Genomic DNA, 22,512 nt, shown 5'->3' on the forward strand with positions numbered 1-22,512 from the left:
TTATGAGTCAGAATCGACTCGATGGCACTGCATTATACAGCCACTAGGAGCTCTGGTGGCACAGTGATTAAGAGCTATGGCTGCTAACCAAAAGCTTGGCAGTTCGAATCCACCAGCCACTCCTTGGAAACCATGTGGGGCAGTTCTACTCTGTCTTATAGGGTTGCTATGATTCAGAATCGACTCGACAGCAACAGGTTTCGTTTGATTTTTTTTTTTTAACACAGCCACTAAGTGACCCCAAGATATCTGCAGCAATTTTAATTGACTCTTGAGACTAAAATATCATTTGTCAGGTTGCATTTGCTATACGAATGCTTTAGGATGGAGTAGGGTCAGTGCCTATGAGAATTTGTTCGTTTTTTTGTTAGATCCATTGTTATGAAGTTTTTAGTCCTTCTCAGATGTGGAGGAATTATAGAACCGAAAGTTGTTGCATGGACTAACAGGCCAAAGATAAAATGACAAGAGAGCAGTAGAAAGAAAAATGAAAACATTTACCATCAGCATCTTTAAATGCAGTGGTACAAAGAAGCCCTTCCAAACCTGCAATCAAATCTATTTCGAGTATTTGACTGGCACATCGGGCCACACTGGGGGAGTGTAAGCATTTTAGCAACATAGTTCAGTGAAGTCCTGAGGGATGGAATTTAAAGGACAAGACAGGCATGATCTCACAGGGCCGGTTTTGAAAACTTAAAATTAGAAAATGGATATATTTCTGTGGGTTAAGAAAGGGAATTCTAAATAGAAAAGAATAGAAATAGTACCTTAAACAAAAAAAATGTTTAATACATTTTCCTTATCATAATAGCATTGGTAACATTCTTTCTCTTGGTGTTTACCTTTCCTCCTTCTAGAATGTATGAATTAAGTATTGAATCACACAACCGTTTATTAGTTCCTTCTTAAATTTTTTTTCTTTTAATGAAGTTAACCTTTTTTAATCAGAAAGGTAATACATTTTGTGAAAAGAAACAATATTACCTAGAGTCCCACCACTTAATTGAAATTGTTGTTAAGTGCTTTCAGGTTGGTTCGGACTCATAGCGACACTACATATGACAGAAGGAAACACTGCCCAGTCCTGCGCCATCCTCACAATTGTTGCTGTCTTTGAGCCCATTGTTGCAGCCACGGTGTCAGTCCATCTTGTCAAGGGTCTTCCTCTTTTTCACTTACCCTCTACCTGACTAAGTGTGATGTCCTTCTCCAGGCACTGGTCCCTCCTGATAACATGTCCAAAGTACATGAGACGACGTCTCACCATCCTAGCTTCTAAGGAGCATTCTGGCTGTACTTCTTCCAAGACAGAATTGTTTCTTTTTCTGACAGCCCATGGTATATTCAGTATTCTTCACCAACACCGTAGTTCAAAGGCACTAATTCTTCTTCAGTCTTCCTTTTCCATGCATATGAGGCGATTGAAAATACGGCTTGGGTCAGGAACACTTTAGTCCTTAAAATGACATCTTTGCTTTTCAACACTTTAAAGAAGTCTTTTGCAGCATATTTGCCTACTGCAGTACATCATTTTATTTCTTGACTGCTGCTTCCATTGGTGTTGACTGTAGATCTAAGCAAAATTACATCTTTGACAACTCCAATATTTTCTGTTTTCATGATGTTGCTTATTGGTCCAGTGGAGAGAATTTTTGTTTTCTTTATGATGAGACATAATCCATATTAAAGGGTGTAGTCGTTGATCTTCATCAGTTTAAGTGCTTCAAATCCTCTTCATTTTCAGCAAGCAAGGTTGTATCATCTGCATATCACAAGTTGTTAATGAGTCTTCTACTCATTAACTTTCTCATTTTCCCAGTGCCGTCTACTGCTATAAAATTTTGTGTGCATTCTTAAATTACTGTGGTAATATCATGTATTCATAATTATCATACATACTGATTTTAGAAACTTTTTCATGATCACAGAGCTAATACATAGTCATTGAAGAAAATTTGAAAGTTACAGAAGACTTTTAAAGAAAAAAGCCATCATCAAGAACTAATTTAGGTGAAGGGATGGACAACACACAATACAGGAGAGGTCAGCACAACTGGACTATACCAAAAACAAAGAAGTTTCATGAATAAACCAAACGCTTCAAAGGCCAGAGTAGCAGGGGTGGGGGTTTGCAGACCATGGTTTCAGGGAACATCTAGGTCAATTGGCAGAATAAAAACTATTAAGAAAACATTCTGCATCCCATTTTGGAGAGTGGTGTCTGGGGTCTTAAACGCTAGCAAGCGGCCATCTAGGATGCAACAATTGGTCTCAGCCCACCTGGACCAAAGGAGAATGAAGAACACCAAGGACACAAGGTAATTATGAGCCCAAGAATCAGAACTGGCCACATAAATCAAAGACTATATCAGCCTGAGACCAGAAGAACTAGATGGTGCCCAGCTACAACCAATGACTGGCATGACAGGGAGCACAACAGAGAATCCCTGAAGGAGCAGGAGAACAGTGGGATGCAGAACCCAAATTCTCATAAAAAGACCAGATTTAATGGCCTGACTCAGAGGGACTCTGGAGGTCATGGCCCCCAGACCTTTTGTTCGCCCAAGAAAGGAACCATTCTTGAAGCCAACTCTTCAGAAAGGGATTGGACTGGACTACAAGACAGAAAATGATACTGGTGAGGAGTGAGCTTCTTGGGTCAAGTAGACAAATGAGACTATCTGGGCAGCTCATGTCTGGAGGGGAGATGTGAAGGCCGAGGGGGACAGAAGCTGGCTGAAGGGACACGGAAACATAGGGTGAAGAGAAGGAATGTGCTGTCTCATTAAGGGGAGAGCAACTAGGAGTGTATGTTGTTGTTGGGTGCCGTCGAGTCAGTTCCAACTCATAGTGACCCTATGCACAACAGAACGAAACACTACCCGGTCCTGCGCCATCCTTACAATCATTGTTATGCTTGAGCTCATTGTTGCAGCCACCGTGTCAATCCACCTCGTTGAGGGTTTTCCTCTTTTCCACTGACCCTGTACCCTGCCAAGCATGATGTCCTTCTCCAGGGACTGATCCCTCCTGACAACATGTCCAAAAGAAGCAGTCTCGCCATCCTTGCCTCTAAGGAGCCTCCTGGCCGCACTTCTTCCAAGACAGATTTGTTTGTTCTTTTGGCAGTCCGTGGTATATTCAATATTCTTTGCCAACACCAGAATTCAAAGGCATCAACTCTTCTTTGGTCTTCCTTATTCATCATCCAGCTTTCACATGCGTATGATGCGATTGAAAATACCATGGCTTGGGTCAGGCGCACCTTAGTCTTCAGGGTGACATCTTTGCTCTTCAACACTTTGAAGAGGTCCTTTGCAGCAGATTTGCCCAATGCAATGCATCTTTTGATTTCTTGACTGCTGCTTCCATGGCTTTTGATTGTGAATCCAAGTAAAATGAAATCCTTCACAACTTCAGTCTTTTCTCCGTTTATCATGGTGTTGCTCATTGGTCCAGTTGTGAGGATTTTTGTTTTCTTTATGTTGAGGTGTCATCCATACTGAAGGCTGTGGTCTTTGATCTTCATTAGTAAGTGCGTCAAGTCCTCTTCACTTTCAGCAAGCAAGGTTGTGTCATCTGCATAACGCAGGTTGTTAATGAGTCTTCCTCCAATCCTGATGCCCCGTTCTTCTTCATATAGTCCAGCTTCTCGGATTATTTGTTCAGCATACAGATGAAATAGGTATGGTGAAAGAATACAACCCTGACGCACACCTTTCCTGACTTTAAACCAATCAGTATCCCCTTGTTCTGTCCGAACAACTGCCTCTTGATCCATGTAAAGGTTCCTCACGAGCACAATTAAGTGTTCTGGAATTCCCATTCTTCGCAGTGTTATCCATAGTTTGTTATGATCCACACAGTCGAATGCCTTTGCATAGTCGATAAAACACAGGTAAACATCCTTCTGGTATTCTCTGCTTTCAGCCAGGATCCATCTGACATCAGCAATGATACCCCTGGTTCCACGTCCTCTTCTGAAACCGGCCTGAATTTCTGGCAGTTCTCTGTCGATATACTGCTGCAGCCATTTTTGAATGATCTTCAGCAAAATTTTGCTTGCGTGTGATATTAACGATATCGTTCTATAATTTTGACATTTGGTTGGATCACCTTTCTTGGGAATAGGCGTAAATATGGATCTCTTCCAGTCAGTTGGCCAGGAAGCTGTCTTCCAAATTTCTTGGCATAGATGAGTGAGCATCTCCAGCGCTGCATCTGTTTGTTGAAACATCTCAATTGATATTCCATCAATTCCTGGAGCCTTGTTTTTCGCCAATGCCTTCAGAGCAGCTTGGACTTCTTCCTTCAGTACCATCGGTTCCTGATCATATGCCACCTCTTGGAATGGTTGAATATCGAGTAATTCTTTTTGGTATAATGACTCTGTGTATTCCTTCCATCTTCTTTTGATGCTTCCTGCGTCGTTTAATATTTTCCCCATGGAATCCTTCAGTATTGCAACTCGAGGCTTGAGTTTTTTCTTCAGTTCTTTAAGCTTGAGAAATGCCGAGCATGTTCCTCCCTTTTGGTTTTCCATCTCCAGCTCTTTGCATATGTCATTATAATACTTTGTCTTCTCCAGAGGCCCTTTGAAATCGTCTGTTCAGTTCTTTTACTTCATCAATTCTTCCTTCTGCTTTAGCTGCTCAATGCTCAAGAGCAAGTTTCAGAGTCTCCTCTGACATCCATCTTGGTCTTTTCTTTCTTTCCTATCTTTTCAGTGACCTCTTGCTTTCTTCATGGATGATGTCCTTGATGTCATTCCACAACTCGTCTGGTCTTCGGTCACTAGTGTTCAATGCATCAAATCTATTCTTGAGATGATCTCTAAATTCAGGTGGGATATACTTAAGGTCATATTTTGGCTCTCGTGGACTTGCTCTGATTTTCTTCCATTTCAGCTTGAACTTGCATATGAGCAGTTGATGGTCTGTTCCACAGTCGGCCCCTGGCTGATGATACTGAGCTTTTCCATCATCTCTTTCCACAGATGTAGTCAATTTGAGTTCTGTGTGTTCCATGTGCCGAGGTCCATGTGTATAGTCGCCGTTTATGTTGGTGAAAGAAGGTGTTGGCGATGAAGAAGTCATTGGTCTTGCAAAATTCTATCATTCAATCTCCGGCATTGTTTCTATCACCAAGGCCATATTTTCCAACTATCGATCCTTCTTAATTTCCAACTTTTGCGTTCCATTCGCTAGTAATTATCAATGCATCTTGATTGCATGTTCGATCAATTTCAGACTGTAGCAGCTGATAAAAATCTTCTATTTCTTCATCTTTAGCCCTAGTGGTTGGTGCATAAATTAGAATAATAGTCGTATTAACTGGTCTTCCTTGTAGGCGTATGGATATTATCCTATCACTGACAGCGTTGTACTTCAGGATAGATCTTGAAACGTTCTCTTTGACCATGAATGCAACACCATTCTTCTTCACGTTGTCATTCCCAGCATAGTAGACTATATGATTGTCCCATTCAAATGGCCAATACCAGTCCATTTCAGCTCACTAATGCCTAGGATATCGATGTTTATGCATTCCATTTCATTTTTGACAATTTCCAATTTTCCTAGATTCATACTTTCTACATTCCAGGTTTCGATTATTAATGGATGGTTGCAGCTGTTTCTTCTCATTTTGAGTCATGCCACATCAGAAATGAAGGTCCTGAAAGGTTTACTCCATCCACGTCATTAAGGTCGACTCTACTTTGAGGCGGCAGCTCTTCCCCAGTCATCTTTTGAGTGCCTTCCAACCTTGGGGGCTCATCTTCCAGCACTATTATCAGACAATGTTCCGCTGCTATTCCTAAGGTTTTCACTGGCTGATGCTTTTCAGAAGTAGACTGCCGGGTCCTTTTTCCTATTGTGTCTTAGTCTGGAAGCTCAGCTGAAACCTGTCCTCCATGGGTGACCCTGCTGGTATCTGGATACCGGTGGCATAGCTTCCAGCATCACAGCAACACACAGGCCCCCACAGTACGACAAACTGACAGATACGTCGGGGAGGAGTATATAGCAAGGTGTATATAAGGTTTTGTATGAGAAACTGACTTGATTTGTAAACTTTTCACTAAACCAAACCAAAAAAAAAAAAAAAAAAACCAAACCACTTTCACTAAAGCACAAGAAAAATTAAAAAAAAAAAATCCTTATGTAAAGAACAACAACAAAAGCCATCATATAGAATCCTAGAATCCATAGAGATGAGTACTATTTATGTCTCAGTGTATTTCTCTATATCTTTTTTCTATGTATATATATTTTAATATATTTAGCGACTATTTCATATCCTGATTTTTAAGCATTACTGACAAAAGAACATCATTAACAGGGCCTAGACTGAAAATGATAAATAATGTGCTTTGTGATATATAAATCTTTTCCAATTAAAAATAAAAGTCATCAGTCATTGTTGCTTTTAAATACACAGGAAACCATTATTCATATAGTTTGGCATTTAATATAGCAATTAATCTGGTCATTATTTTGATCTTTGTTTCTGAGGGAGAAATACATACTTCTTGTTTTAGTAGTCTTCTGGGATAGTGTTCCAACAAGCACGTGATTTAGCTGTTGTTAGCAAATGCTGGAAGAGTATAGTAGCAAATATTGTTTTAGAGGATTTGGACCATGACAAGGGAATTGACTGTGGCTCAACAAGTTCATGCCCTAGTGCCAAGAAAGAAGCAAAGCCGAAGAGGCACACCAAGGGCAGTCCTGGCTGGCTTACCTGGAGATCCTGATTCTGGTAGCCAACACAGAATCCAACTTGATGTCTGATTTGCAAAGTTAAACTGTCTAAGGGAAGTCCCAGAATTCTCTTGGACTGCAGTTTCTCCATTTTCGTAGTTCTCAATTTGGATTTATTTCTTCACTGAGTGGAATATTTTTCTAAGATAATTTTTTTCATAGGGAGAATGTGAATGGTTATTTTCTGAGTCTGTGTATCTAAGCATGTTTTTCTGTTGACTTCACTCAAGGAAGCCAATTTGTACAAAATTCTACAGTTTTGAGTAACAGTTCTGTTCCTTCAAATCTCTGTACCTGTTGTTCCGTGGTTTTCTGACTTTTTGTGCTGTAGAGAAGATATCCGGGGCAGCCAAATTTTGACTTATTTTTAGGAGGCTTATCTTTCCTGCCTTGATACTTATTAAGATTTTTTGTTTGTTTGTTTTTCCAATAAAAATATTGCCCAGATGTGCCTATTATGGAATTCTTGGAATTCCTATTATGGAGTTAATTTTTTTACTTATTATTCTTATTTCAGTTTTCTTATATTTTCCTTAAACATACATTTAATTGTGAGATTAAACATCCATTAATCTTCTGCCTTGCAGTTTTCTCTCTGACCTTTACCTTTGCATTCTGGGACAGATTCTGAAGTTTGTCCTCCATATTTTTATTTCTATCATCCAAGTTCTGCTCTTTGAAACGTTCAATACAGGTTTAATTTTTATTTGCTATTGAGGATCCAAACTTAAATTTTTTTTTCTTCTTATAGTGTATCATTTTATGAGATCTACTGCCTCTTTCACCTTTAAAATAATGATGCTATCTTCCTTTCTTTGCCTATTTTCTAGACCCCCCAGGTTTCTTTCTGTTTGCCCAAGCTCTGTTCACATCCAGAGCTTGTCAACAGTCATGAGCACATCACCCTTAGCCCCACTCTGTCCACTTCTGTGCTGGCTGAATCTCCTCAGGTCTACGGCGGTTTGACAGGTGGATGTGTGCGTGGCTGGAAAAACCCCCCAGTGCCTAGTGGGCTTTCATTCAGTACAGAACACTATCTCTATGAGATGAAATGCATGGGGAAAATTCACTCCTCAGCATGTACTACTGACGGGCTTTTCTTATCTCTGCACCCGAGTCCACCTTCCTAGGATAACTACTGCCAGGATGCAGTGTGCTGCTGCCATGCTTTGCTCACAGACCATGCTCCCACACCTTGCCCCACTCCACTGAACCCACACCACCTCCTGCTTAATTTATTTGCCTTTATTTAGAAAGAGAGGCACTGATGGGGAGATAAAGATGGGCTGCCTCAAAAGGAAGACTTCCACCAAAGAGGTGTGACTGCCTGGTTTTCTAGATCGTTGCATTTCTGAATGAGGGATCTGAGCACTCAGGAGGGACAAAGGATCTTTCTACTGGATTTCAGGGGAGTTGGCTTACTCTGTTTCAGACCTTATGAAACAAGTGATTCAGCAATTGTACTTTTCCATACAGTTTCTGAGTTTTGAGTACAGTGGAGTTTCTGCCTAGGTTCTGACAATTGATTGACTTTCTTTGTGGTTTAGTACAGTTCTACACTCTTCTGTGAAAAGATGAGAGACTAGGAACTGCTAGTGAGAATATTTTATACCTGGAATTCTTGGAATTGCCTCATAACGACAGTGTTTAGCTTCTTGAATCAAGTGCCCACTTTTCTAGTTCTCTTTGGCTAGAGCCAATGAAATGGTGTTTCATTTTAGGCTCTGTTCCATTTATTAATTGTGCAAAACGCCTTATGAGTTTCAGTAGAGAGGCTTGAGGTGTATGAGTTTGGAGGTAATTAACAATTATGTGGCAGTCTATGTCGCCTCTTTTCTAGGATTTTTCTGTGTGGGTTTTGATACATTTGCCTTCTTCTACATGTATCTCATCACGACATAATATAGGTTACTCCTTGCCTTCCTATGAGTGAAACTTGTTTCCATAGATGTTATAAAATTATTTTCTTATGTAGAACCTATCAGATAAACTCTCATGAGTGGTACATGAATTTAAGTGCAAAACTTACAATTAAAACACCAAATATCATGTAGACATCCAAACAGCCCATCTATTCTAAGACATATTAAGGTTGAATTATGAGAGAAATTCAGAAGTTTATAACATTCAGGACAAAAATTATCTGTCATTCTGATACCATATGGAGAGCATCTTCTTTCTCATCTGTTGTGGGTGCTTTGCAGAGCCACACCCATAACCCAGTTAATACATCACCAGTCTGTAGTCTCAATGGAGGCAGCATATTGTAGTTGCTGAATGAAGGCTTGAGTCAGGCTGCCTAGATTTGGGAAGAACTGCCACTTCCTAGCTGTGTGTCATTAGGCAAGTTACTTAGCCTAATTAAGGGCAGTTTTCTCTTCTGTAAAATGGGCACAGTAATGGTTCTTAAGTAAGAGTTGATGTGAAGATCAATGAAACCATCCATACGAAGTATCTAGAAGAATGCTTGGAACATACAGAGTGCTCTATGTATAAATGTTAGCTATCATTATTATTACTTCATTATTACCATGCTTAATATTAGTCTAATAAAGAAAGCTTGGTGGCAATAAAGGTGGAACCTCTTACTGATTTCTAACCATGGATGAGACAGGGCTCAAATTTTTAACTGTTTTAAATATTTCTTTTGAAACAGCTCGAAATCCCATTCTATTTTTCTTCTAACCCTCCCTGCCGAAATTCTTGGTTAATATTACTGAGGAAAAGAGTGTAGAAACAGAAGAGAGAAATTAAAAGCAGATATTAATAAAGCAGAAGAGAAATCGGTTAACAAGACAAAGAAGCAGTCAAAGGGGTATGGGACCTAGGATACTGCAGCATCATCAGTGGGAAGGCTGGAAGAGGCAACAGAGAGTCAGCGGGGTCTAAGCTGTTAATATTTCCAGAAGGATGGGAACTGAGGTAAGGGGATTGACTGGGGATTAGAGTATCTTATGTCCCCTTTGGCGCTGTTTCTGTGGAGTGATAGGAGAGGGCATCCATTGTACCATGCTGATGGTTGAGGGGTGGTAAGTAAGTAGAGATTCTGCACAGATGGCTCTTCCAGTGTACATGGATTTGTGCAATGGCTAGCAAATAAAAGGAAAAAAAAAAGTCAAAATAAGCCTTTATACAGAAAAGATAAGTGAGGCCAAGACACATCATGGGTTACAGATTTCTTGGCTTGTTTGGTGCTCTACTATGGCAGTTGTTTATAGTAAATGAAGTCATTTATTACTTGAACAATATCAAATAGGAAAGGCATTATTTGGAGAGAACTCACAAGTGAATTCTAAAAATATGTTTATTTAAATCTTTAGGACTCCAGACTTCCTGGTTGGTTATTCATATTAATATCGGCATCACTAGGTTCTTTCTCTTGCAAACCAAGCCTCTGTCCCTAAGTGGTCTTAGAAGCAGAAAATTTGGACTTAGAAACAGCACTCTTAAATCTGAAATCTGCAAATAAAGTTTTAAAGGAAAAACATTTCTTTTAAAGGAAACTGAGAGCTAAAATCATCTCATTCACATTGCAATTTTGGTTTCACTGAGTGCTTGGCATGAAAATTGCTTCTCTGAGTATAATTGTGTTGCTTTGTTTTCTGTTTGCTTTCTTAAAACAGGAAATAGACTCAGTAAAGTCTGAAATCATACATCGATTTCACCGAATAATGAGAGAGAAGGCTGAATGACTAATGAAGCCCTGAATGTATATAATGATGATTCTTAACTACTAGGTACAAAGAACAGAGGTGGCTGAAGTTTTTGTTAGATAAGATAGAGTGGTATCTGCTTCAATGCTAAATGTATAGTTCAGGGGACACCCAGTGGCTAAAAAGGGGTAATTCCTTGCTGGGTTATAAAAAAAATAGTATTCAAAAATTTATGGAATAAAATATTTCCAGCCTCAGCAAAGCTAACACACTGTTGGTTTTGTCTTTTTGAAGCTGCATATGTTAGTTTTTTTGTTTTTAAGCAGAAAGAGAGTTGAGTTTGACTTCATATATTTGAAACTTTTATAAAAGATTGGAAAAGTTACAAATATGATTAAACCTTTTCTTTAATAAAAACATAAAGGACATTCAGAAATATGAATTAAGTGACTGAGATTCATGAATAAGAAAAACGATTCAGCCTTTTAACCCAGAAATTCCAGTTCTTTCTCCCAAATATTTAATCAGAGGTGTTCTCAGTGACCTGTGTTTAAGGATGTTCATCATAGCTTTGTTTTTAATAGTAACAACTAGGGGGAAGACAAACGCACAGCCGTAAGGAATTGGATAAGTAAGTTGTGGCACAGACATAGCGCCTAAGGCTGTCATGCTTGAAGAACATTTAGCTGCAGGGGAAAATGTTTATGTTAGGTAAAAAAAGACAAGGAAGACCTAACAATTCTATTTATGTAACATACTTATACGTATTTTTGTATTTGGATAAAAATAGAAAAAATAATAAGGTGGTTGTCTTGAGTGTGAGGATTCTGAGTAATTTACATATTTTTCTTTCTACTTTTCTCTCTATTCTAAAAGTTTTTTTTTCTTGTTTTTTAAGCAAGGAGAAAAAAATAAACCACATAGATAAAATAAGGGAAGAGAGTGTTTGACAATGATCAGAACTGAATCTAGGTGTTTGTCTGCCTAGACTTTAAAAAGAGAAATGTTTTATACTTGAATCTTTTAGCTTTGGACTTCAGAGCCCCTATGAGGTACTTCCAGAGCAAGGATGTTGCTGCTTCTGTGTGTGTGTGTATGTGTGTCTGTGTTGTGTGTGCTTGTGTGTGTATGGACATACACACATTTAAGCAGAAGAGCATCTCTTAAATATGGACAGAAAATAAAGACTTTAGCACAAAGGCAGTTTGAAGGGCAAGGATTCTTAAAAGTTTTTGGTCCATGTCCCTTTGGAATCGGATAAAAACTGTGATATTTTCCTTGGAAAAGTGCTTACATATATGAATACAAAAAAAAAAGTGTTATGTAATTTAAAGAGGTGAGAGCCCTAGTGGCACAGTGGTTAAGAGCTCAGCTGTTAACCAAAAGGTCGGCAGTTTGAATCCACCAGCCATGCCCGGGAAACCCTATGGGGCAGTCATGTTCTGTCCTATAGTGTCACTATAAGTCAGAATCGACTCAGTGGCAGTGAGAGCCTTGGTGGCACAGTGGTTAAGAGCTCAGCTGCCAACCACGAAGCCAGCAGTTCTAATCCACCAGCTGCTCCTTGGAATCTCTATGGGGCAGTTCTTACTGTATCCTACAGGGTCACTAAGAGTTGGAATCGACTCAGTGGCAATGGGTTTGGTTTTTGGTTTTTTAGAAATACACACCATCTCTAACCTTGAAGGGACTGGACCATCTTATCAAATACATGTATTTAGGAGGCACCATCTAATAATATTTTTCCCGGTAGTTTTGTTTTTAATGCCTGAAATTCTACCATTAGCAACTTCCTTAATTTTTAAGTTGAGAATTGCCTTCCCCTGAGTCGTTTTCTAAGTTGCAGGTATTGCTAGGAGGGATAACATATTAATTATTAACATATTAGTGGAAGTAAATTTGACAGGAGAGGAAGAGAATTATGTAAGCACTATTCTCCTGTAGATTTGTTAAAGGTAGTAGAGAACTAGAGATCATTTGCTAATAATAACTACTTATTATATAGGCATTACACACATGCATACATGCATGCAATGCATACACACACTTATAGTCACTCATTTAGTCCTTACAGCAACCCCATTCTCCCGGTGAGAAAATTAAGGCACAGCTTGGTTGAATCCAAAACCCAACCCAGTGCCATCGAGTCGATTCCAACTCACAACGACCCTGTAGGACAGAGTAGAACTGCCCCGTAGAGTTTCCAAGGAGCGCCTGGTGGATTTGAACTGCTGACCCTTGGGTTAGCAGCTGTAGCACTTAACCACTACGCCACCAGGGTTTCCACTTGGTTGAATAACCTGCCCCAAATCACAGTTATTTGGTACTGGAGCCAGGAATTGAACTCACTCTCTGGAGTGTATGCTTTTAACTAATATCCTGTAATGATAATACCAAAAAATCAAACCATTTGCCATTGAGTCGATTCTGACTCATAGCGATGCTAGAGGACAGAGTAGAACTGCCCCACAGGGTTTCCAAGGAGTAGCTGGTGAATTAGAACTGCTGACTTCTTGATTAGCAGCTAAGCTCTTAAGCACTCTACCTCCAGGGCTCCATAATGATAATAAAATAACCTATTTTAAGAATTCTACCTAAGACCAAGGAGACTCTTGGTGATGCAAACAGTTAATGCGCTTGGCTGCTAACTGAAAGGTTGGAGGTTTTAGCTCACCTGGAAGCATCGCAGAAGAAAGACCTGGTAGTCTCCTTCTGAAAAATCAACTATTGAAAACCCTGTGGAGGACAATTCTACTCTGACAGACATGGGGTCACCATGAGTCAGAGTTGACTCAAGAGCAACTGTGTGTGTGTGTGTGTATGTGTGTGTGTTTTAACCTAAGGCCAATTCCATAGACTTTCTTAGTACTCTTATCAAATTTTGTAACTCACTTCTCTACCTCTTCATTTCCCTCTTTCTTCCTTTTACTATACCTCTTTTTATTCAAGAAAACCATAAAGCAAGATTAAATCATTCTGATTTCCACAAATCTAAAACGGTGCCTCCTGATACAAGTTATCCCTGGAGAAAGACATGATGCTTTGTATAATAGAGCGTCAATAGAGCGTCAATGAAAAAGAGGAAGACACTCAATGAGATGAATTGACACAGTGGCTGCAACAATGAGCTCAAGGATAACAATGAGTGTGAGGATGGCAAAGGACTGGGCAGTGTTTGTTTTGTACATGGGGTCGCTGTGAGTGAGAATCGACACAACAGCACCTAACAACAACAACGAAATGTAGGAAATTGTTGGTATAACTAGTCCCTCTTTACAGATGGAAAATGAGACACAGAGGGAAGCTGAATCAAAGCAAAGTTTATGCCTGAGCAGGATAGAGTACACAAGTTCTCTGTAAATGGACTGGACTTAGTGTCCTCAGTTTGGGTCCAATAGAAGCAGAGACAGAGTGGAGGATTACACTTCTGTCCCTGTCAATCGTTAGGGCTGGGGCCCTGTGACATGCTCAACTGCAAGAAGGAAATGACTCAGCCAGACCTGAGAACAGACATATAAGATGAGGGACAGGTTGTTCCTGACAGTCACTTTACTTTCTGCAGGACTTGAGTTAAATGAGAAGGTGCTCATAAATATTAGCAGGAATGTGATTGATTGGCATGGAAAACTCTGCTCAATGTGGATTTATGAAAATGAAGAAAAAGAATTTAACTCAAAATATGAACTTATCATAGCATCAGCACCCTCATTTAACCTCTTAATCTTTTATTCTGGAGACAAGAGTTTATCTGTATGTTATGTAGAATAATACATAAATGAACTTGTTTTGAGAGTTTCCACTTACTGTGGGTAGATGAATTCTGTTCTGTGTAAGAGTAGATTCAGCTTTCTCAACTAGCTGGTGAGTATGGAGATCTAGCCAGGTGGGAGATGTGTCCAGGACCAGGATAGGATGTCAAAGGACTGGTAAAGTGATAAAGAAGACACCTGCAAAAGAACATGCAGGTGACATGAAGTCAGAGAACTTTGAGAACTTTTCTTCTGAAGGCAAGAGAGGACTCATGGGAGCCAGACAGTGCCCAGAGAAGACAAGCAAGCAGGCCAGGGCCTAGAAGAAATGGACAGTCCCAAATATACCTGACTGTAGGGCCAGCCTGAACCCACATCAGTCCTCAGACTAATACCTAGATCTGACAGCCTGTTTCATTTCATACTGCATATGCCTATGTCATGATCAGGAACCAATGGTACTGAAGGAAGAAGTCCAAGCTGCTCTGAAGGCATTGGCGAAAAACAAGGCTCCAGGAATTGATGGAGTATCAATTGAGATGTTTCAACAAACAGATGTAAGCGCTGGAGGTGCTCACTCCCAAGAAATATGAAAGACAGCTTCCTGGCCAACTGACTGGAAGAGATCCATATTTATGCCTATTCCCAAGAAAGGTGATCCAACTGAATGCGGAAATTATAGAACAATATCGTTAATATCACACGCAAGCAAAATTTTGCTGAAGATCATTCAAAAACGGCTACAGTAGTATATTGACAGGGAACTGCCAGAAATTCAGGCCGGTTTCAGAAGAGGACGTGGAACCAGGGATATCATTGCTGATGTCAGATGGATCCTGGCTGAAAGCAGAGAATACCAGAAGGATGTTTACCTGTGTTTTATTGACTATGCAAAGGCATTCGACTGTGTGGATCATAACAAACTATGGATAACACTGCGAAGAATGGGAATTCCAGAACACTTAATTGTGCTCATGAGGAACCTTTACATGGATCAAGAGGCAGTTGTTCGGACAGAACAAGGGGATACTGATTGGTTTAAAGTCAGGAAAGGTGTGCATCAGGGTTGTATTCTTTCACCATACCTATTTCATCTGTATGCTGAACAAATAATCTGAGAAGCTGGACTATATGAAGAAGAACGGGGCATCAGGATTGGAGGAAGACTCATTAACAACCTGCGTTATGCAGATGACACAACCTTCCTTGCTCAAAGTGAAGAGGACTTGACGCACTTACTAATGAAGATCAAAGGCCACAGCCTTCAGTATGGATGACACCTCAACATAAAGAAAACAAAAATCCTCACAACTGGACCAATGAGCAACATCATGATAAACAGAGAAAAGATTGAAATTGTCAAGGATTTCATTTTACTTGGATTCACAATCAACAGCCATGGAAGCAGCAGTCAAGAAATCAAAAGACACATTGCATTGGGCAAATCTGCTGCAAAGGACCTCTTCAAAGTGTTGAAGAGCAAAGATGTCACCCTGAGGACTAAGGTGTATCTGACCCAAGCCACAGTATTTTCAGTCACATCATATGCATGTGAAAGCTGGACAATGAATAAGGAAGACCAAAGAAGAGTTGATGCCTTTGAATTGTGGTGTTGGCAAAGAATATTGAAAATACCATGGACTGCCAAAAGAACAAACAAATCTGTCTTGGAAGAAGTGCGGCCAGAATGCTCCTTAGAGGCAAGGATGGCAAGACTGCATCTTACATACCTTGGACATGTTGTCAGGAGGGATGAATCCCTGGAGAAGGACGTCATGCTTGGCAGAGTACAGGGTCAGCAGAAAAGAGGAAGACCCTCAACGAGGTGGATTGACACGGTGGCTGCAGCAATGAGCTCAAGCATAACAACGATTGTGAGGATGGTGCAGGACCAGGCAGTGTTTCGTTCTGTTGTGCGTAGGGATGCTATGAGTCGGAACGACTCGACGGCACCCAACAACTAACAACATGCCTATGTCTACCATGATTAGGTACGTTGGCTTCTTTCTATTCCTATAACTTGCCAAGCCCATTCCCAACTCAGAGCCTGTGCACGTGCTGCTTTATCTGCCTAGAATACACATACTCTCCTCTCACTCTCCCACCCCTATACCAATCCCATATTGTTACCTAGCTGGGGCCTGTGCCCTGGAGCAGTCAAACCAATGAAACATACTCCAAGTTAGAAAGAGAGAGAAAGTTTATTAGGAAGTGACACCAACGGGAAGTCTGGCGGCAGTGCAGGCTGTCTTTATGGAGTCCTGAAAAGCAATTTCTGCATCAGAGCTTATATGTCATTTTTGCAAGCATGTAGCCCACAGATGGTTGGATGACTATACATCATAAAACAACTACAAGAAATGCTTTATTAAACTAAAGATATGCATGCTGGACATCTGGACTCTGATTTGTATGTCTGTAACAGGCAAAAAAAACTTATGTAAAAATCTCTCTGCTAGTGGAAGTGGCCTGCTAAGTTTACTTTGACCAAGATAAGGAGCCAGAAAGAAAGTTGCAGACCAAAAGCACCATGTAACCTTCCTAGCTGCCGCCTTGCAGGCTGAAGGCCATCTCCCAAGAGAACAAAGAAAAGGAGGGAGGCCAAGGCTGTAAGAGCTGAGAAGTCCCTGTACCCCTCTGGAAAGAGACCGGTGCAGCTGGTGTAGTAAAAAGAAGACATTGAAAATATCTTTTTTTTTTTTTTTTGCTTGGTACAAAATACCAAGCCAAAAAAAAAAAAAAAATCTTACAAGTTACTTAGAGTATCATGGCATTAGTTATGTCAAGCTCTCAATTGCCCATTTCGAAAGGGAGAAAACATGTTACGAGGTGTTAGGGTCACAATATTGACATGATTGGGTCCCTCTCAACATTTGGGTTTCAGTCTTCAGATAGGCCTGCTTTGTCCAACCTATCTAAGCAGTCCTCAGCCAGTCACTCTGTTACATTACCCTGTTTTATTGTCTTATAGCACTCTTCACTTTCTGAAATCTTGTTTTTTGTTTGTTTTTGTTGTTGTTGTTGACTTACTTAGAGTCTAAGTACTCCTAGAATGTAAGATAACAGGAGCTTTATCTGATTGGTCATTATATCCCCACTACCTAGAAGAGGGACACCCTGGTGGTGTAGTGGTTAAGTGCTACGGCTGCTACTCAAAAGGTCAGCAGTTCGTATCTGCCAGGCACTCCTTGGAAACTCTATCGAGCAGTTCTACTCCGTCCTATAGGGTCACTGTGAGTTGGAATCGACTCGACGGCAGTGGGTTATTGGTTTACCTAGAATAGAGGAGTCTGTGGGTGGTGCAAACAGTTAATGTGCTTGGCTGCTTATGGAAAGTTTGGAGGCTCAAGTCCACTCGGGTGCCTTGGAAGAAAGGCCTGGAGATCTACTTCTGAAAAATCAGCCACTGAAAACCCTATGGAGCACAGTTCTACGCTGACACACATGGGGTCTCCATGGAGTTGTTGAGTTCCTGGCATCTGGTTTTATGTACTATAGGACCTGGTTCATAGGCAGGGTTCAATAAATGCTTATCCATTGAATGAATGAGCAAATGAATACACGAAGTCAAACACATTTGAAAAATGGGAGCCAGGTCTTAGACACCAGCCAAAACAATCTATAATTAAGCTTTGGTTACTAACCTGAGGATAAGACGTCTGGGCTCTGTATATTTGTGCTTTCGTATTTTGTTTTCTGTGCCTGACATTGACTAGGGGCTTAATAAATATTTGTTGTATGAATACCTAATGAAGGATTTTTATAAATTCCACCTAATTTCATCTGAACTAAACTGATCCTGTCTAGGGTAGGCAAATGGACCCCTGGTGGCACAGTGGTTAAGAGCTCAGCTATTAGCCAAAAGGTCAGCAGTTCAAATCCACCAGCTGCTCCTTGGAAGCCCTATGGGTCAGTTCTGCTCTGTCCTGTGGGTCGCTCAGTCGGAACAGACTTGATGGCAGCTGGTTTGGTTTTTTCTTTGGGTTAGAGTAGGCAATCCAGGCAGCTTAGAGGGGCAAGCCAAGCTTTGGAGTGACAGGTCACTCCAAAGTGACAGGAAAGCTGAAGGATCCTTAGGTGAGTTAAAAGACACTGAATTTATTCCTAAGTCATTTTTTTAAGAGTAAACTTTGAGTTGGTGTAGCAGTAAAAATGAAAATAAGCAGACATATTAAGTTTAAAGTTATTATTTGTAACTTAATAGTTTTGTAACTCAGCCAAAAAGCAAGTTGTTGGGTTTTATTTGTTTTTAATTCTCATGGGCAAATTCTAGCTGACATGTTATAAGCAGTAGGATTCATTTGCAGATTAACCAGGGTTGGGGACGTGGGCTTTGACGTAGTGAATGGAAAGTGTACTTAGCCCGGGATTGGAATGTGGACTGCCTCACTTGTAGCTGAGACCAAACACTAGCAGCTGGAGTATAGGGAGCTGTGTCATTCTAGACAAATGACCTAACCTCTCTGAGCTTCAGTCTTCTCATTCAGAAATGAGTTGGTTGAAATGGGTAAGTTCTTTTTCTTCTATGTCCAGTCCCTAACTTTGAACTGGATTACACAGTAGGGTATCAGAAACTATTTGTTAATACATTTTATATTTTAGAAAATAATTGTGATCTGGATAAAGTTTGGCCATCCTCTTTTCACGATCTTACCTATCCTACCTACATTACTACCTCTTTCGTTTATCATATTTATTTAGTTTAGTTTTTTTCTTCTCTTGGTGGATGGTAGTATATGTATGCTTGGGAGAGAGTATTTAAATAATTTGGTCTACAGATGATGCCTGGGAACCTGAGGCCCCTGCAAAAATACCTATGAAGACCCCTAGATGACCATTTTATAAAAATATTTCCACCCTGGTTTTTGGCAATGTTCCTGCAGTACTCTGTGAGTCATCACCAGTGGACAAGAAGAAATTATACTTTGAGGACAGAAAGTTAAGTTTCGGGGTTTTTGCTTGCTATGGCGATATAGCTGAAGGAAAAGATTTAGGCTTCAGCTCAGTCTTCAATGGCAGACATTTTCAAAAAATTAAACAATATCAGTCTTGCTACAAATTTCTTCTAAATGTTAAAGAATTAAACCAAATTTTCTCAATTAAATATTTAAAGTTGTAGTCAACATTGTTAGGTTATGGTTAAATTTTTTTGTAATCATGTACAGCTCTTGAGTGTTTTATATATCAGCTAATTAGTACATCTCCATCCTTTATGTGTCCAGTGTTTAGAGTACATGATTCATATTTGATATGATACCTTGAAGCGTAATCCCACCATTCGAAAGTATAAAGCTTTACGTGCTTGCTTCTTTGAAATATAACTATTCATAAGTAAAAGATACAATATCATACCAAGGCCTTACGTAGAAAGCAACTACTTCGTTTTTCTTTTTCTTTTATTTTTTTATCATATAGTGTTCTTTTCTGTTACAAAAGTTATATTCATATAATAAAATACAAAAAGCACCAGAAGAATATTTTTTTTTAAATCATTTTTACCTCATCATCAGAAAATAACCCCATGTGTACCTCAGGGATCAAACTATACACAGTTTTATGATGTGACTTTATATAAAATATAAACAATGTGTCTTCATTTAATTAAATATTCTTCTAAAGTGTGGTTTTTAATAACTGCTTGATATTTCATCTTATTGCTGTGCTTTAACTTAATGCCCTATCGCCTAGGCTGGTAAGAAAATTGGGTTTAAAGCAGACAACTGCTTTTTATTAGCAGTGACCACGGCCAAGTTATTTATTCCTTCTATTTTTTTTATTCCTTAGTCTACTCACCCATAAAGTGGGGATAACAATACTACCAGCTTTATATTAGTTAATGTGAAGATTAAATAAGTTATTACACATGGTACATAAAATACTTGGAACACTTAGAATAATGTATGGGTCGTGCTAAGTACTTTCAGTGTTTGATATTATAATACAGTGATGAATATCTTTGCAAAAAATATTTTCTGAAGATTTTAAAAATTTTTCAGATCATTGAATATTGAGCAGCTGGGATTTATTCAACTTACTCTTCCTTTTCAATATTTATATAGCCCTTAGGCAAAGTTATTAAAAATTAAAAAACATATATTCAGATTGGGTACGTTTAGTATGTTAGTCTGATTTTTGTTTGAGAAGATATTTGTATTGGTATGAAGATTTGCACTTGGCAACATTGTTGAGCTGTTTCCTCCCATTAAAACTAATATTTTCGATTTTAAGAAAAATGCAGCAAGCCCTGGGAGCAGTCAGCCCTCCAGAACACATGCTAGTGGAACAACGTCTACCAGCAAGGTCAGTCCTTTTCTATGCGGGAAAAGACCCGTACTCTACAAGTATATCATCAGAGGATGGGGACTGTGGGGAAGACAATATCATTGTATCACTGACAGTTCTTGAACAAAGTATTATTTCTCTGCTGGAGCGGGGGTTGAGGGAGATGTAATTTTTTAAATAATTATTTGAATGACTTAAAATCTAGTAAAAACCATTTATGGAGTCCGTAGGCAGTGCAAGTGGTTAACACACTCAACGGCTAACTGAGAGGTTGGAGGTTCAAGTCTACCCCAAGGCACCTTGGAAGAAAGGCCTGGCAATCTAATTCCAAAAAAAATCAGCCATTGAAAACCCTGTGGAGTACAGTTCTACTCTGACACACATGGCATCTCATGAGTTGGTTGATTCCATGGCAACTGGTTTTTAAAACCATTTATATACTGTGTAAGTGTTCAGGTAAATATTAGTTATTATCATAAATATCTGTAGATAGCATTAGACTTCTGTGCATTTTATCAGTAGAAGTATAGCCATCTCACTTCTTGAGAAAAGCTTTCAAATTGTCTTTATGAGTATCAGTTACACCGGGCTGTCTGCTAAGTGCTCTAATTAATTTATATACCCCCTCCCCAACAACCTTATGGAGAACACACTGTTAATATTCCTTTATAGATGAGGAAACCAGGGCTCAGAGAGGTTATGTGACCTTGACAAGATCACAAAACCAGTAAGATAGAGGTAGGATTCAAACCCAGGCTTCCTTTTTATGCAAGGTCTTCAATTCTGGGTCTCAAAAGCTCTAACTGAGCATTCTTGAGTAATATAACACTTCAGAGTTTTGCAGTTTATAAAAACCACTGAAACATTACCTTTCAAGACAAGAAACTACAGGTGGGAGTGGAGCCAAGATAACAGACTAGTCAGAGGTACTAAGCCATCCTGCTGCAACAAAGGAAAACATACACAGACGTCAGTCCTAGAACCTGAATCTTAAATGAAGGGATACATTATTTGTTTGGAAATCACTGAGGAGAAGAAAACAGGGAAGGAATAGAGATAGGGAGTGGAGATTCCTGACTAAACAACATGACTCAGCGTTGCCATCTTGGAATAAAGCCAACAGCTCCACATGCATAAAGGCACCACCACGCAATTCCCAATAGGAGACAGAGATGCCACACAGACGCACCCAGGCTAAGTAAGACTGTATTTGCTGGCTGCAGCTCAAGGAGAAGCCCAGACCCTCTCACCCATTAATATTAACCACAGGAGCACTCTCCTACAACCCCCTCCCCTCTGGGGAACAGCAGTTATAACCACTCCAGTCTGGCGACCTTGACTTCTGGGAACCAGAGTACTAACCCACCCAATTGCCCTTCTCCATCTAACCCCATCTGCCCCTTCCCTTGCACCCCCTCCTTCCACTCACCTCCGTCCTACTTCCCACGGCCCTGAGGGCACCCGGCCAGGACCCGAGGCCCTTTCCCGCTGACTCCTGGCTACCCGTTGCCCATTGCCCGCTGTGGCAAACTGGGGACCTAGTCTGAACCCCAGGCCATCCCCCACTGGCTCCGGACCCCTTCTGCCACCCACTGCAGCACCCAGGGAACCTGGCCTGAACCCTAGGCCCATTCCCACAAGCTTTGGACCCCTTCCACCCGCCATAGTCCATGGTGGCCTTGCTCCAACCCCTGGCCTGGTTCACGCTGCAAACAACCCATCTCTACCCCTTCCCCTCCTGCTGGACCTGCCCTGCATACCAGGACAAGGTGAGAACTATGGAGCCCAGGAACAAAGCAGGCCTAGCACACCCACCCAGACATAACCAAAAAAGTAGAACGAAACAAACAATCCTACAATTAATAAATAAAGAAAATAATACCTGAATGTCTCAGAGACAGCAGACAATATCAAAACATATTAACAAAAAAAAAGACAAGATGACTCCAGTAAGCCAGCAGAATAAAGCACCAGTTGACTTTCCAGCAGAAGAAAAGGCACTGGAAATGCCTGATGAAACCAAAAAACCAAACCCATTGCCATCAAGTCGATTCCAACTCATAG

The 22,512-nt window shown here is 40.1% G+C and overlaps 1 protein-coding gene across 12 annotated transcripts in view; it reads left to right on the plus strand.

The window, feature by feature from the left end:
- The window catches only part of CAST (calpastatin), a 128,606-nt gene that overhangs the window by 16,901 nt on the left and 89,193 nt on the right, over nucleotides 1-22,512 (plus strand). For 9 of the 12 annotated variants that reach the window (XM_049869433.1, XM_049869442.1, XM_049869491.1 and 6 more), the window contains exon 3: nucleotides 20,395-20,466. The exons of the other annotated variants lie outside the window; for them this stretch is intronic. In XM_049869433.1, coding sequence (XP_049725390.1) covers nucleotides 20,395-20,466 — 72 coding nt within the window. The remainder of the gene's footprint in view (nucleotides 1-20,394; nucleotides 20,467-22,512) is intronic. 12 annotated transcript variants of the gene reach the window in all.

This window comes from Elephas maximus, chromosome 2 (genome assembly GCF_024166365.1).
Source record: "Elephas maximus indicus isolate mEleMax1 chromosome 2, mEleMax1 primary haplotype, whole genome shotgun sequence".
Classification (NCBI taxonomy): Eukaryota; Metazoa; Chordata; class Mammalia; order Proboscidea; family Elephantidae; genus Elephas; species Elephas maximus.